Source organism: Procambarus clarkii, chromosome 48 (genome assembly GCF_040958095.1).
Source record: "Procambarus clarkii isolate CNS0578487 chromosome 48, FALCON_Pclarkii_2.0, whole genome shotgun sequence".
NCBI lineage: Eukaryota > Metazoa > Arthropoda > Malacostraca > Decapoda > Cambaridae > Procambarus > Procambarus clarkii.
The window spans coordinates 11887244-11903806 of NC_091197.1; the positions used below are offsets into that span (position 1 = coordinate 11887244).

Sequence of the window (16563 nt, forward strand, 5' to 3'; positions counted from 1 at the left end):
GTTAATACATACATAGACACACATCACAAGCAATAAACATATTACCGAAGCATTCTGAGAGATAAACATATACATTTCCTCCTTTTCACAAGGCGGACATTATAATTAATAATTCAAATTCAGATTCAGATTTTTATTCAGGTAACGGTACATATATAGTAAAAGAGTTACAAACATAATGTTGGATTTATAGGTAGAGCTAGTATATACACTACCTAAAGCCACTAATACGCATAGCGTTTCGGGTAACAATTATCCTAATGAATAATAATTCATTAGGACAACCAGCCAGTTTATACATACAGTACATGTTAGGTTTATATCAAGGTCTACCCTTAGGGTCGAATTACTGACCCTCCCCAGGATGCAACGCCATAACATGCTGACTCTTATTGGTACATAATTACTGCTAGGTGGATAGAAGCATTAGGTGATAGGAAACGCGCCCAACCATCCCTGTCCCGCCGAAATTCAAGATTGTGAGTCGAGAACGAACCCGATTGTCCTACCTGAACCCTTAATATTACCAGAGCAGTCCGTTCTCGCAAATAAATATCCTAGCTCGTTAATCCAGTCGCCAAACACCATGTTTATGATTGAAAGGCAGTTTACACACGACTCACAACTGATGACGTCCGAATACTTCCGGAACAAGTGCTTTGCTCACGTCCTCTGTTAGAACCACAATTCTATAAATGCAAAAATGCTATTCTATAAATGCAGTTCTATAAAAACAAAAAGGTATTCCTTTAGAGGGTCATGACCAGTGACGAGATAATCCAGGCAGCAGATGCTAAGCAGCCAGCACATCTGCTCGTTTATTTCCAGATTTCCTGCCCAATCACTTAGGCTGAGCTGAACGGTAAATCGACGGTCTCGCTTCATGCAGGTCGGCGTTCAATCCTCCGTCCAAATGGTTGGGCACCATTCCTTTCCCCCATCTCATCCCAAATCCTGACCACTTTCAAGTGCTACATATTCATAATGACTTGGCGCTTTCCCCTGATAATTCCCCCTCCCTCCTCGCCCCATCTTAATCTTCCACAGATTCCAACGTGGGAGAGAATCCAGGGGAACTTGATCACCTTTCCCTGATTGGTTAGTATCTTAATAGCTCTCTTGATTTCAGCGATTATCACTCTGTTTTTTGCCTGCTTTTTCTAAGAATTTGTTATGAGGCTTTTGAATCAGTGCATATCACTATTGTGTTTCCATCTAGGTATCTTAATATAGTACCATAATATTGTCCGTAAGCTCTGCTCACGTTGTAGAGGCATAACTCTCAATGCGTACTTTTTCTATATTTTCCGTTTTGAAAGACATTATTCTAATTACAGTGTACACTGCTGTACATTAATAGGATCAGTTTAAGCATCAGTGTAGATCCTGCCTGTTCCTACAGATGTCAACTCATTTTTTTGTGCTATCATGTTGATTTTTTCGTTAATATCTCGTTTATATTCATCTTGCATCATCCTACCAGGGATGTGATATCCTTATCCGGTCGAATTAACTGTTGGCATACTAGCGCAGTTACAATTTTTTTTTATTTCTATCCAAATACCATATCCATGCGGAAAACAGAAAGTATATAGAAAACATTCTTTTTTGAATGTTTTGTATCCAAATTGGGCAGCGCCTCGTGCTTCAGTATTCAAAATATCTAATATTCTCGCACTGCTTTTGAAATGGCGTTGCACGTTCTGTAATAAGTGCTCGGTCATGATTATATGTTGCTTATGAGTGTTTGTCGTGAAAAAAAGATTAAAGTTACCAGTGTGACCTGAGGTACTGCAGACGCCGCTCTCTACTCCCGAGTGCCTTGCTTGCTCTCCCAACAGTGCTTATACTCTCCAATTTACGAAGGTAATTTGAACACTTAATGTGCCTTTTAGTTCTGTAAATATATTATGAACCCCAACGCCTTCCCAAAATTAAGTTCTTTCAGTTAAATAATTTATGTTTGTGCTGAGCTAGTTATGTGTTGTATTTTATATATATATATTCCCATAATGTGCGAAATAATTTGGAAGAGGATTGGCAAATTAAATAAATCTAAAGTCTCAGGCGTGAATAAAATTGAATCCAAAATCATAGAGGAAAATCCTCCCTAGATTGGAAATATGCACGTGTCACCTCATCTTCAAGAACAGACAGAACGAGCTCAGTAGTAATGCGCTACTACACATTAGAGATACGTCATTTTTGGTAATATATAATATTTAATATTGCTGACCAGACCACACACTAGAAGGTGAAGGGACGACGACGTTTCGGTCCGTCCTGGACCATTCTCAAGTCGATTGTGGTCCAGGACGGACCGAAACGTCGTCCTTTCACCTTCTAGTGTGTGTGGTCTGGTCAACATTACTTTAGCCACGTTATTGTGACTCGTCGCCTTTAATATTGCTGTTATTGGGTAATTTAAATATTCTGGTTAGGAATTATTCATACTTTTTTTTAATGATTATTTCCTAAAATTTGCATCTAGTAAGGCATACTGCAGAAGAGAACTAGGAGAACGTTGTCTTACCTCAACTTAATTTTGTGCACTCTATTTAATATCAGTTATTATTTTGATTACACACAGAAATCACAATAGCGTGATACATCAAATGAACAAATCCACAAGGGCCGTGACGAGGATTCGAACGAGGATTGATGTTTGGTTTGTCGGAAATCTGAAAGATCATATAAGGCCAATGACATACCTTTCTCAAGATGCAACTCAACAGTTAACTAACTCTCATGTATATTATTCACTGCTTGGTGAATAGATGCATCAGGTGTAAGGACACGTGTCGAAATGATCTCGTCATGTCCGGGAGTCGAACCCAGAACCATTCGGTTGTAAGTCGATAAACTATATGAATACTATTATTTATGATCAGATGACCTTTATATGCTTGGCTCAAACAGACAAGCATACTCAGGGTTCGTAGTCCTAAAGGACCGGGTTCGGTCCCCGGCGGAGGCAGAAACAAATGGGCAGTTTCTTTCCCCCTGACGCACCTGTTCACCTAGCAGTAAATAGGTACCTGGGAAGTTAGACAGGCTGCTATGGACTGCTTCCTGAGAATGTATGCACTCACCTAACTTGTGCTTGCGGGGGTTGAGCTCTGGCTCTTTGGTCCCTGCCTCTCAACCGTCAATCATGTGTGTGTGTGTGTGTGAAAATTAGGATTAAGGACTTGCCCGAAACGCTATGCGTGCTAGTGGCTGTACAAGAATGTAAGAACTCTTGTATATATAAATAAACAAATAATAGGTTGCCTGCACTCTGCAGCAGTTCGCAGCAACAGCCTATTATAATTGGTAGCCTACGCTCTGAGGCAGTTCAGCGCAGCAACAGCCTATTATAATAGGTAGCCTACGCTCTGAGGCAGTTCAGCGCAGCAACAGCCTATTATAATAGGTAGCCTACGCTCTGAGGCAGTTCAGTGTAGCAACAGCCTATTATAATAGGTTGTGTGGGTTCAACAAGGCAGATAAGACGTTGCTTGATATCCAGAGCTATCAGAAACTCCTGATAAGATTACATACTGATCACCAGTGGGTAATTTCGCTCAAGCTACTTTCGAAACATTCCGATGCTGTATTAGAGTGATTCTTCATTCTGTGTGAAACAGTTGATGATACAGTGATTAATTAAGATTTATTACCCCCGTAAGGACACAAGGAGGTAATGAACACTACAGTAGACCTAATGAGTAATTTGTGGCAGGTCCTATGAAGCATTATTCATCTAACATTAGCTACTTTTTCAGCCATACACACATCATAGGCACATCCACACAACTGTTCTTGCTAAGAACATATAGATAAATTGATATATAAATGTACTTCACTGGTCGCTACGGCTACATAAGATGCCGAGTTCCCATATAAGATGTTGCTGTGAATTGTCGAGGAATATTCAACCTTATTAGGTTCTCTGCACTAGTGATCCCAAACAATGTTTACTGCAGATGCAGTTGTGGGTGATGGTGGTGGCGTGCGGCGCCGTACTGCAGGTGGCGCAGGCCAGCAAGTTCCTCTTCCTGGGACCTCTCTCTTCTAGGAGTCACAAGAACTTTTATATGGGCATTGTCAACGCCCTGGCTGATGATGGCAACCAGGTGGGTCAAATATGATGGTAACAGATGAGTCGAAGATGGTGGTAGTCTGGTGTGTCGTAGGTGATGGTAACCAAGTGAGTCTTAGATGACGGAGAGATATAAAAATATAATGGTGTGTCGGTGAGATCCCAGACAACGGGAAGAAAGCAATTTAATTTAGGAAAAAAAAATAGCTATGTTCAAAGGTTCTTAAGTAAATACTTACTTACTGTTCAGACAAATTTAATTTAAATGGTCTTGCCCACAATAAAATGCAATACAACTCTAGGAAAAGATGAGAAGTAATATTTACATGCCTATTTTGCTAAAAATAAGACAACTTTCTTTTGCTACAAACTTTGGCATGTAGATGAGACAGCTACAATGTTAACTGCATTGACCTTATATGAAAATGACTTAAGAAATAAGTAATACTGAAGTAGGTCTATGTGGTCTTGAACATAGTTGAGGACTAAAGTAAATTCTGTGTACTCACCTAGTTGTGCTTGCGGGGGGGGGGGGGGTTGAGCTTTGGCTCTTTGGTCCCCGCCTATATATGGTCCGTATATAGAGAAACTGGGTACACTTCAGTGTACATCCCTTGACACATGTGATGTAAGCTGCTCATATATGCCTGGATATAATCAACATAACATTTGACTCAGATGAGTGAAATTTGTATTACTAATAAATCCCACAACGAACAACAGTCGAGCTACATTCATGGTTGAATTTATTATTATTGATTTTGATTTACATATTTACAGGTTACAATGGTGTCTTCAGTGAAGCCTACTAAGGTCCGAGAGAATGTGCGTGAGGTGACCTTAGTCGGCGTAGATATACAAGATTATACACCAAATTTATTTACTGGAAATCGAATGGCTGCTCCAATGACAATGATATCAATTACACCAAAACTCTGCTCCGATGCTCTGGGAAAGGAAGAGGTTCAGAATTTGCTGAAAGAGGATTTTGATTTCATTCTTCTGAGCGCATTTATGTCTGATTGCTTTTTGTCAGTGGTCTATCAGCTGAAGGTGAGACATTCTCCAATGTTCGATTTTAATATTTTCTTAATTATCAGTTACTGAATTGTACAGATACAGTACAGGTATTCAACAGTACTCGACACTGTAGAGCCCAATAAACTTGAAACCCAATACGCAGTGATAAAAAATACAAAGGTGCCGAAAAATATGAGAACGTTCTGTTTTAGAAACTGGTAGACGGTTGGAACAAGTTAAGTGAGGTGGCGGTGATGGTGGTGGAGGCAAAAACCATTAGTATTTTCAAAGTCATAATTCACAGAGTGCTGGGAAGACGAGATACCACAGGAGTAGCGCTCTCATCCTGTAACTACACTAAGGTAATTACACACACACACACACACACATGCACTAGTGAATAGTGTGTATAATATAATAGTGAATAGTAAACACACTTTGGAAAGCTAGTGAAATGGTACATACAAACAAAACAACAAAATCATTAGAGGAAGAAACAAAGGACAAAGGGAAAGGGAACAGGTTCCAGAAAAATGTATATACCAACATAAATGGAGTGAGATAAAAAAATACTGGAGCTAAAATATAAAATTCAGCTTAAGATCTCAGATATAGTCGCACTAACAGAGACGAAACTTAAAATATTTTAAATGAGATCGTATTCCCGAGGGGTTACTCAGTTTGGAGACGTGATAGGAAAACTAGGAAGGGGGTAGGGAGGAGGCGTGGCTGTGCTGGTGAAAGAACTCCTGAAGGTAAGAGAATTAATAATCGACAACCATCGAGAAGTTGACATAATGACATTGCAGGCCTGGAATCTGGATGATAAACTGATAATCGTAAATGCCTACCGCCCACCAGTAAGCAACACATGGACAAATGAGGACCTAGATGACAAACGAGAGGGTCTCATAATGGGCACGAGAGAGATTATAGTAAAAGCAGATAAAGATAAATCACGACTGTGATTGACTGGGGACTTAAATTTGAAAGCAATTGACTGGGAGGCCACCTTCCAGTTTATTCACCTTCAAACATCCACTGGAAGCTGCACCGCACTATTTCAAAATAAAGATTAGTTTTACAAGCATTCATAAGCGGTGGAAGTTTCAAGTCAATGCAAACAACTATTCACATGATAATATGAATTAAACTCCAATTAAAAGGTCACAAAATTATACAAAGTTTATTCCCTCATTGATGTAGCTTTCTGTAGCACAGTAGTCAACGCATTCGGTTCACAACCAAATGCTCTTGGGTTCGATAACCTTAACTGACTAACCTATCCCTCCCCCTCCAAAAAGAATGAGAAACCATATTGTAATATTTCTTCTTTTCCAGGTTCCCTTTGCGTTTGTGAGCCCAGCAGGGCTGCTGGGACCTTTGCCAGTATTGATGGGCAACCCCAGCTTCCCGTCATATAACCCGTCTCTCTTGTTATCGTCAAGACATCCCCTGACTTTCGTGGAGAGAGCAATCAGCACGCTGTCCGAAATTGCAACAAATGTTATGTTCACCTACGCTTCCTCATGGTATGTAAAATAATAATAACAATAATACTACTACTACTAATAATAATAACAATACGCAAAGCATTTCGGGCATAACTTAAAATACACTTACAATAATTCAGTTAAATGATTTATAAGTTCGATGGGGTAACCCACTTAATATTAAATGAGAAGTAAGCCAACATAAATGTATTTTTCAAGAACTATAGCAAATGGTATACCATTTTTAAGTGATAATGAATGATAAGAGGCAAAGACTACTCTAATATAGAATCTGTAATTTTAGCATCGGTACATATATTTATAATATTTAATATTCACAGTAATAGCCAAACACAAAATTTACTTATTTGGGATGAGGAAATGGGAGTGAAACTTGTTACATGATACCCAGGATGGGTATAGGGTGCAAAATAAATGAGCTAAACTCAAGAAAAATACTCACATTTGGGAGATCTTGCCACAGAAAATGAAAAAAAACACGTTTCAGTCCATTCTGGACCATTATCAAGGCGTGTGATAGCCTAATGTCCTGAGATTGCATCACTCAGAGTTGATAATGATCCAAGACAGACAGATCATCATCTGATGTGGAGTTTGCTCATCATATCTTCAGCCACGTTATTGTGACTCATCGTCAGCATCATCCCACATCATGAATTAAAAATCATGCCACAGTATAATTGATTTGCATTGAATTTCGTTAAACTTTTCGAGTATCAAAAAATATTTTTTCTCGTGTGGTGGCCTAAGAGGAAGAGCCTTTGCGAATGAATGACATTAGAAAAAATCATTCGAATTTAATAGTGATAAAACATACTCTTGTGTTCCCCAGCATGGAGGGGGAATGTCGGAGCCGTGGACTGTGTCCAGATGATATGCCAGGGTTTGCTGAAGTGAGCCGTAATGCAAGTCTTGCACTGATCAACAGGTTTGGATTAATTTCTTTTAGTAACCAAAAGGATTGGATTAGCTTTTATTAATATTAAACAGGTTTGGATTAGCTTCCGTTACTGCTATACAGGTTTTGATTAGCTTCTGTTACTGCTATACAGGTTTGGATTAGCTTCTGTTACTGCTAAACAGGTTTTGATTAGCTTCTGTTACTGCTATACACGTTTGGATTAGCTTCTGTTACTGCTCTACAAGTTTGGATTAGCTTCTGTTACTGCTAAACAGGTTTGGATTAGCTTCTGTTACTGCTAAACAGGTTTGGATTAGCTTCTTTTACTGCTATACAGGTTTGGATTAGCTTCTTTTACTATTAAACGGGTTTTGATTAGTATCTTTGTGCTGACATTTTGTTTTCAAAACAATCAATTCAAATGTGGCTATCAAACATTTTCAGGTCAATTATGTTAGTCAACCCCAATTGTAAGTAGTAACAGTAGGATCGGTTAACCACAAATGAAGATTATAACATGTGGGGTTAGCTAACACCAGTTGCAGGTAATATAGTAGGGTTAAAAACAGCCTAAAATATGTCGCTCTAGGTTGACGGTAGTCCTTTTAAACGAACATAACAAAATCATAACCTTTTAATCGTAACAACATATCGTAGCCTATCCTAACATAACCAATTCAAACCTATTCTAATATACAAGTCCACTACGGGCTCACCATAGCCCGTGCTACTTGGAACTTTTGTTCCGAGTTAGTGAATCTAAAACAACAACAACTGTGAGAAAAGTTTCCACAGCTCATTTAAGAGTGGTACATTGTATTGCGCCCTGAGCATGTTTCTCACCTCAGAGTGAACGAGCCAGATGGTGCACTGTTCTATAGTCACTATATGCATGGGCTTGGAGTTATCATGTGGGGTGTCTTCTGTGAATCCCAGATTGCTGCCAGAAAGTGCAAAGAAGCCCGCCATCTTAAATGCCGTAGAGTGTGGTTCAGCCGGCACTCGGCCCACTAGTGTAGGTGTATAATGATTTGTTCCCGACAATGGGAACGATACAATGATCGCTTGGTGCCTTAGACTGAATATATGCACAGTGGCAACGTGCTTTGGGTTTGCAATATCTATTTCCACTTAAAAATACCGTAAAGGCTGTAAATTGATGTAACTATGATCTTTATATTGTATATTATTTCATAAAGAAAACAAATTTGCAGTGTACAAACTATGGAATACCCAGCGCGGCCAATCGTGCCTAACGTGGTGTATTGTGGGGGAATCCACATCCATCCAGCAAAGCCTCTGCCACAGGTAGGTGGGTTACAGTTTAGTTGCTTCATACGGTGAGGTGAAAAATACAGGAGCAGAAAAAATATAGGAAATATTATGATCTGCCATTGTCAAAAACAGATGTTAGGCTTCTAGTGGTTCCCTCTAGGTAACAGACAGACCCTCACCAGTCCCTTAACTGCCAGGTAGCTGCTTGGTGCTAGGTAAGCAGTATAAAAAGCTATGATTTGTTCAGATCTGAAACCTATATCTATGGGCAGCACAAAACGTCCACTAGACTGTGCGACACAGTGGTTGCAAGGATCAGGTTGGGTTACCGTTACCTGTGGCAGGTGGCTGTAGGTGACGGATCTCCCTATCCTGAGCACTCCAGTTGCAAACTCATTGAGCAGGAACTGCGACATGATATCCCACACTACATCACCCCTATTTCAGACTTCGTAGGAGTAGCTGGGACTCGATATAGTAGCTGATCATTCATAAATGAGGATGGGAACACTATGGCCGACTTTCGACCAGCCTATGACAGTCCCACACCACCCATATGTCATCTAGAAGAGTTGGATGAGATTGGCCCCAGGCGTCTGGCCTCCACCCATGGACAATTATATTTTATAGATACAGATATAAGCTATAAAATATATTTCACAAATAACAATCGCTTCTTGCAGGATCTTGAGGAATGGGTTCAAGGTGCTGGCGACGATGGCTTCATATACTTCAGTCTTGGCTCAGTTGTCCCAGGATCCACTATGCCAGAAGAGTGAGTATGTTGTTTCAGAGCTCTTTATATTCCACTTGAATTTATGGCCTGGTCGGCACAGGCGACGACCTTGCTTCGTGCAGGGTCGCTGTTCGATCCCCGATGAACCAAGTGGTTGGGCATAGCTCAGTCACTCCGTTCTCAAATCCTAATTGTTATTATACTCATTTACGATAGCGGTAGTTTATTGAGTATCCTTAAATTCCCAGAGATACTTGTAACCGAGTCTAAGCCGAGCAGTAGTAACATCTATAAGTCTGCTGATTTTATTGGATAATCCATAGATGTGTGGCTCCTCTTGCATGATAGTATGATGATAGATGGAATTACTGGTGTCGATTTCACTTTGCCTCGGATTTACAAGATCTTGGTGAACTATTGCTCTCAGACTGCTTATTGACAATCCAAGGTTATACTCAATTTCTCCTTTAAAGGCAGATTCTTTGGCTAACTTATCAGCTCTGTCATGTATTCGAAGGCCAACATGAGATGGAGTCCACACGGAATGGACTGTTTCCATCATTAATAATCTTGTTGTGTGTCTAGCTTCAGACACGAGCATGTTACAGTTAAGTCTTAAAGAGTTGAGAGCAATTAAGGATGATAAAGTCACTTACAATTAATGTATCGAGTTTGGAGACTTATGAAAGTACATCTTTCACAATGCACAGGTACAGGAGAGCGTTCATTGAAGTGTTTGGATCCCTCAAGCAGAGAGTGTTGTGGAAGTGGGACCAGGACACTATGGAAGACCTGCCCCCAAATGTGCGCATCAGCAAATGGCTCCCTCAACAAGACATCCTCGGTCAGTCAGCATCTGTTGTGTTCACTACTGTGTGCATTGTATCAAACTGTGAACGCTGAATGTTATTGGTATTAATATTCTAGTATTTAAAAAGTAATTATCAAAAGAAGGCACCAAGCTGGGAAGGCTATGTAGCACTATCAAATGTGTGGGATATTTATAGGGCGCTAAATATCACTAAGGATGCCAATACGATAACAAAAGCCCATAAGGGAAACGATATCAAAGTATCTGATTCACCAAAAATTCCATCGAGGGACAAGTGACCGTGAGGGACGGTCGGGAAGCTAGACACACGCACGACCTGAAAGTCCGGACACACAAGAATATGCATGACCGTAATAAGGACAATGCGATTTGGACAATGAGGAGTAGCACGGTGCTCCATTAACTGTCCGAGAGTTAAACGTGTATGGCCAATACGTAACCTCGCCAGAACCGTTTCCCACCGCCGGTTTCGGTGGTAGGAGGAAGGCCATGGGGACACTCTACCCTTAAGAGCTTGCAGTTTGTTACCAGTAACAGAAGATCAACGACCCTGCCAACGGGCAAGGATTGAGGAATTAATAACCGAGTAGAAGTCGGAATAAGGAACACCTTTACGGGAAATGGGACAAGTGCGGATAGCCTCCTCAGCAGCAGCGTCCGCATGCTCGTTTAAGGACACCAATATTGCTGGGAACCCAGCAAAACTCCACTGTCTTAAATCTCCTGGAGATAAGAAACAACCAATGTTGAATTTCGACTAACACAGGATGGATTGGATTAAAGGACTCTAGGGCCATGAGGGCACTACGAGAGTCAACTACAACAACAAAGGAGGATTGACAGCGAGAAAGCAGTTGATGAAGAGCATACAAAATAGCATAAAGTTCTGCCGTGAAGATGCTAGTCTCTGGATGCAGGCGACACATACAGGTGTGGTTAGGGAAAACAACAAAATAGCCTACACCTGCAGACTTAGACCCATCGGTGAAGACGGAAATGGAGCGGGAGTGTGAAGAAAAGTGTTCAAGGAAAAAGCGTTTCAGAACTGTAGGAGGGGTAAAAGCTCTAGTCACATGGATCAAGGTTTTACAAAACTTCGAAAGGGGGACCCTCCATGGGGACAAGGACGGAACGACACGAGGAGAAATATTGGTAACACGAACCGAAAGAGAATCTTGTAAGCTAGACAACCGTATAGACAGAGGTATGTGGTGAAGGGGAACAGGGACCACAGGAGGGGTAAAGGTCAAAGCACGACATAAGCGAGAGTGAGGGAGTTGGAAGGACTGTGCAAGATAGCGAAGACGGTAGCGATCACGGCGATCCTGTAGAGACAGGACGCCATTTTCAACCTTAGGGTAGGAGTTGAATGAAAAGGCACCAGAGTTGAGGCGTAACCCAGTATGGTGCAGAGCATCAAGATGGCGAAGAGTAGAATGAGAGGCAGACGAATAAGCAGGGCAACCATAATCAAGTTTAGACAGCACGAGAGAGGAATGTAAAGAGAAGAGCATGCGCCAATCAGCTCCCCAAAAAGTATGAGACAAGACCTTAAGTAAGTTAAGGGCCTTAGAGCATTAAACTAGGAGGTAAGAGATGTGATCTCTCAAGACAAACGAGTGTCAAAGATTAACCCCAAAAGCTTAGCAGAATCTTTGTACAAAAGGGGATGACCATAAAACGACAAAGGGGGACGAAGAACGACCTGCTTCCGAGAAAAAGTCATAGCACAAGTTTTGGTTGATGAGAACTTGAAGCCATGATTGGTGGCCCAAGACGACACGGCATCAATCGCAAATTGAAGCCGCTGTTAAAGGAAAGGCGAATCATCACTTTGACAGCAAAGGGTTAGATCGTCAACATAGAGAGCTGAGAAGATGCGAGAATAAAGAGAGGAAAGAAGACCATTGTGGGCAACCAGGAAAACAGTAGTGCTAAGAACACTACATTGGGGCACACCTTCGTATTGCCGAAAAGAGGTAGAGAGAGTGGTACCAAGCCTCACTCTAAAGAAACGACCAGAGAGGAAGCCTTGCAGGAAGAGAGGAAAATTACCACGAAGACCAAAAGAACGGAGTTGGGACAGAATATGGAACCTCCAGGTGGTGTCGTATGCCTTTTCCAGGTAAAAAAGGACAGCAACAACAGTATGAGTTTGCACAATGCAAACAAAAATGTAAGTTTGATTTACATTGCTGTATACTTGTTCTGTCCAACCAGAATTGTAACGATCTGTATAAGTTGTTTTGAATAAAGTTTCTGATTCTGATAAATTATGTATTCATATTATTACTTAAATTGGGAATTTAGTTAAGTATTCATGTATGGTATCATAACGAACGATCTATCTCGTTATCACCCTTCTACAGGTGATCGCCGCCTGCATTTGTTCATCACCCACGGTGGTCTACTCAGCACCCTGGAGTCCATGTACCATGGTGTACCCGTGCTGGGCATGCCTGTGTTCGGGGACCAGCAAGGCAACATGGCCAAGGTGGAGAGAGACGGCCGGGGACGTGTGTTGTTATGGGAACAGCTCACCTCTGAGTCTCTCAGAGACACGATCAACAAGATTATGAATGACTCTAGGTATAATATTACACCTCCAAGTGTTGAGTATTGAAGCTTAGCTTTAATGAATAACATTTTAGCAACAATACCAAAGAGATTCCAGTACCTCTACAGAGGCGCCCAATTCGACTTTGATCCTTAATGGATAGGCTCCTTCCCTCTCCCCCGTAAATTCAACATAAATAAAAAATGGATCAATACATTACTTACATACTCCTAATTTTATCTAAAGTTATTCTGGGTCGTCTGACACATCTATAATGCGAGAGGATGTCTTGTGAAGTAGGAAGAGGAAAAAAAATTAAAGATGAACGGCAGGCCCATAACAGTACATATATATAAGAATATTGTAATCGAATAAATAAGCGCCTGTAGAAAACACTTGTGAATTGATATGTTGCTTTTAGATTGTAAAACAAGACAGATGCTGGCAAGATAGTCTGTCTTCTTAAAGTTTAACACCAGCTGCAATCGGTAACTTGGACGATCAAATCAAAGATTTTATGCCCATTGAAAACAATCATAGTTTTCAAGTGGTGACTTAGGCATTGTCTATTTGTTATCAACAAACTTTGGTACACAGCAGCGTGCTGCTATGCTATTGTGTATGGGAGATTAAAGAGCATAGATCTAGCTATAAGTTCACCTAATTTCATCTCAGCATGGTTAGTCGTACATGGAATCAGGGAAAACTTGAGATATGTATTGTCCAGCTAATACTAGTAGAAAGGTTATTCAGATAATTTAGACAAGGATGTCTGGAAACCTTTCTTCTCCAGGGGAATTACTATAGGAACTAAACCTTAATGATATACATAAAGATAAAAGGAAATTATATAAATTTGTATTAATAAATGCAATACTCTGTATTTATCGAATAACAAAGTTGAGAATATTGAGCCATTACACTGCAATTAGTTTTACATAGTACATGCAGTGTTTCTATGTTTACACATATAATATCAGATTTAAATAGTGCAGTGCATAGTATGATATAAACTTAGTATAATTTCAATTCCCATTAAGTAATATTATATTTTGACCCAATCCCTGCTTGGCGCTTGTGAACGAGTCAGCATGAAAGCCGAGGTTAAAGAAAGCTCAAAGGTAATGAAGGACCAGCCACAGGATCCTGCTCAAGTGGCACTCTATTGGCTCAAGTATGCTATAAGGCACAACGGTGCCCCTCATCTCCGCTGCCCTGCTGGCGAAATGTCCTGGTCAGTATCATTCGATCACTCACTGTTCCATTTATTTTATGTGATAGTTTACCTGTAGTAGGTTCCGAGAGTTCTTCTATTTCTTTTAAAGTTGTTCTACTCTGATCATATAGCTTGATCATATCACATTGGTTGTTGCTCTTAGTGGCCCACATATCCATTACTGCCAGGCTGATTGCAGATCTTCTTGCAGAAGTTTGTCAAAGTACATCACGAAAACATCCACGTGTGGTCCAGCAAAGAGGAGTATATTATTTCACATAAAACTGTGTCCAGGAGCATGATGTCATGGTATTAGCGTAAAATACCATGAAACAGTCCCCACTGGAGATTGTGGCCCTTAGATAAATTTAGGTAAATATAAGGAGCGAAGCATAATCAGGTGTAGAAAAAATAGGAATTACAGAAATATTTTACCTTATAATGGAAGTGATTTGTTGTTAGCTCCTCATTAGCAGCTTCCTTTTGGCTGCAGTCTAGTTCTTCAGAGTCCAAAGGTGAAAGTAAGGTTCGATCACTGAAAATGTTTATGAATGGTAACTTTATTTAGCTTATAAAACTCAGTTGAAGAACTTTGCAAGATTTTTGGCAAAAATGTATTAAATTTCAACATTTCATAAACGTACATTAATTTGAAGCACTTCCCTGTATGTATTATAACAATAAGTGATCTGTAATGCAGTGGTCAGCATTACATAAAGTTCCAGATTCGACTTGGAGTTTGATAACTGTTGTGGTTTGCATTCTGGGTAAGATCAGTCGTTGGATTAGAGGAGGACCTCAATAAGCCTAACATCTGGCTTTCGTTCCCTGACAACGGGAAACAAAAAACTTAGATTTTGGTTATGCTCCCTGCAGTACATCATCACCTCTTCTGTCATGTCATCATACTGTAGTGTCCTGAGTCGTGGGGTTCTCTGGCAAAATATGCTTGTGTGTGCTTGCATGAGTAGAGCTTCAGCTCCTAGGTCCCACCTCTCAGTCGTTAGGTATGCTTGTTCACTAACCCTTCGTTTTCTCGTACTTTCATTCGAGTCCAAGTATGGAGTTCGTCTCTATCTTTTTTCTCAACTTTAGTTTCCTCCCGCCAAACACACGACGAAACTACGACATTGCTACAAGGTTTAACACTTTCTAACAATTATAACAACGTTCTAATACATCATAAAAACGTTATAACAAGGGAATCCTAGAGACTGTTACATTGTGTGTTAGCAGATCTAACACTGAAGAATACCCAATGGGGTTCCCTCTAATACCCAATGGGGTGTATAACTCACTAACCCAGCAAACACACAACAAAACCAAAATGTTATTGATGTGATTTTTACATTATTACAACGCTGTAATAACATTAATGATGTAATAACGATAACAAAGTTGTGATACAGTTTCGAACATTGAGGTTATGTTGTGATAATGCATCCAACGTTGGGGTTATGTTGTAATACTGTTAGCAACGCGTTGTAACAACGTTGCAATAAACATTAACAATGTTGTGGTTTTGTTGTAGCAACATTGTAATAACGTTAACAATGCTGTGATTATGTTGTAATACCATTAAAACGTTAACAACTTTGCGTTTACGTTGTGAAAACATAACCAACGCTGTGGTTACTTTGCATGTGTCTTGATAATTAATAATTATCCATTTATCATTTTAATAAAATGTTCCTTCACTTGTTAATTTACTTGTCTTAGTGTCAATATTGTGTTTCTTGTCTCACTAACAATGTTTTCATTACAGGTACAAGCTGTACAATGTGGACGTCTGGGCAACTGTGCTTGTAATTGAGCTCTTCTCTCTCTACATCTTCTTACGTCTAGTAATAGCCTGCTATTCTTGCCTCTTTTCCTCCAAATCAAAATCCAAAACTGATTAAACAGTTTAGCACCAAGCGAATTATTTTATGTAGAGCAGTTAACGATCATCAGGACGCTCTACGAGGCAGTATGCGCCTGTTGGTGGATAGTCTAAACCCGAGAGACTTATTGTAATTTGGACGATACCAAAAAAGTTAATAAATTTAATAATGCTGCCTATTGTTATTCTTATTACCACACTGAGTTCTAGATACAGCCATTTACAAATAAAACAAATTTTAACGTGTTAAGGCGCTACTAATAACCTATAAACACTAAACTGCTATAACGAATATTTGTGTTTGGGTATATCTGGACATTTGAGTGATACTGCCAATACATGAAAATATACTGCCAATACATGGAAATTATTATCTTTTTACATGAAATAACATAATTTTAATGAATTAAACTCATGCATGTGCATGGCACATAAAATGTGTTATATACTACATATTACATAATTATTTTGAATTACAAGTTAGATAAATATCAGAATAAAAACACAAACAGGAGCAAAGTTGTTTGGATATGAGGATAAATGTGG

At 39.9% G+C, this 16563-nt stretch overlaps 1 protein-coding gene across 2 annotated transcripts; it reads left to right on the forward strand.

Moving 5' to 3' along the window:
* Positions 1–1736: 1736 nt before the first annotated feature.
* On the forward strand, positions 1737–16192 carry LOC123764781 (UDP-glucosyltransferase 2). 2 transcript variants are annotated; one of them, XM_045752909.2, is made up of 11 exons: positions 1737–1866; positions 3969–4118; positions 4865–5137; positions 6446–6636; positions 7451–7546; positions 8734–8827; positions 9478–9569; positions 10241–10374; positions 12732–12951; positions 14010–14153; positions 15901–16192. In XM_045752909.2, exons 2-11 carry the CDS (start codon positions 3969–3971, stop codon positions 16034–16036), a joined length of 1530 nt encoding a protein of 509 aa, XP_045608865.1. In that variant the 5' UTR covers positions 1737–1866; the 3' UTR covers positions 16037–16192. The 2 variants fall into 2 exon arrangements, with proteins under 2 accessions (XP_045608865.1, XP_045608864.1); XM_045752908.2 differs by lacking the exon at positions 1737–1866 and adding an exon at positions 3560–3682.
* The last annotated feature ends 371 nt before the right edge of the window (positions 16193–16563 follow it).

Excerpts from the sequence above, each read along its gene's own strand:
- LOC123764781 (XM_045752909.2), top strand. The coding sequence starts at position 3,969 with ATGCAGTTGTGGGTGATGGTGGTGGCGTGCGGCGCCGTACTGCAGGTG. Across the intron at positions 6,637-7,450 it reads TTCACCTACGCTTCCTCATG|CATGGAGGGGGAATGTCGGA; the intron begins GTATGTAAAATA and ends TGTGTTCCCCAG. Across the intron at positions 8,828-9,477 it reads CAGCAAAGCCTCTGCCACAG|GATCTTGAGGAATGGGTTCA; the intron begins GTAGGTGGGTTA and ends CGCTTCTTGCAG.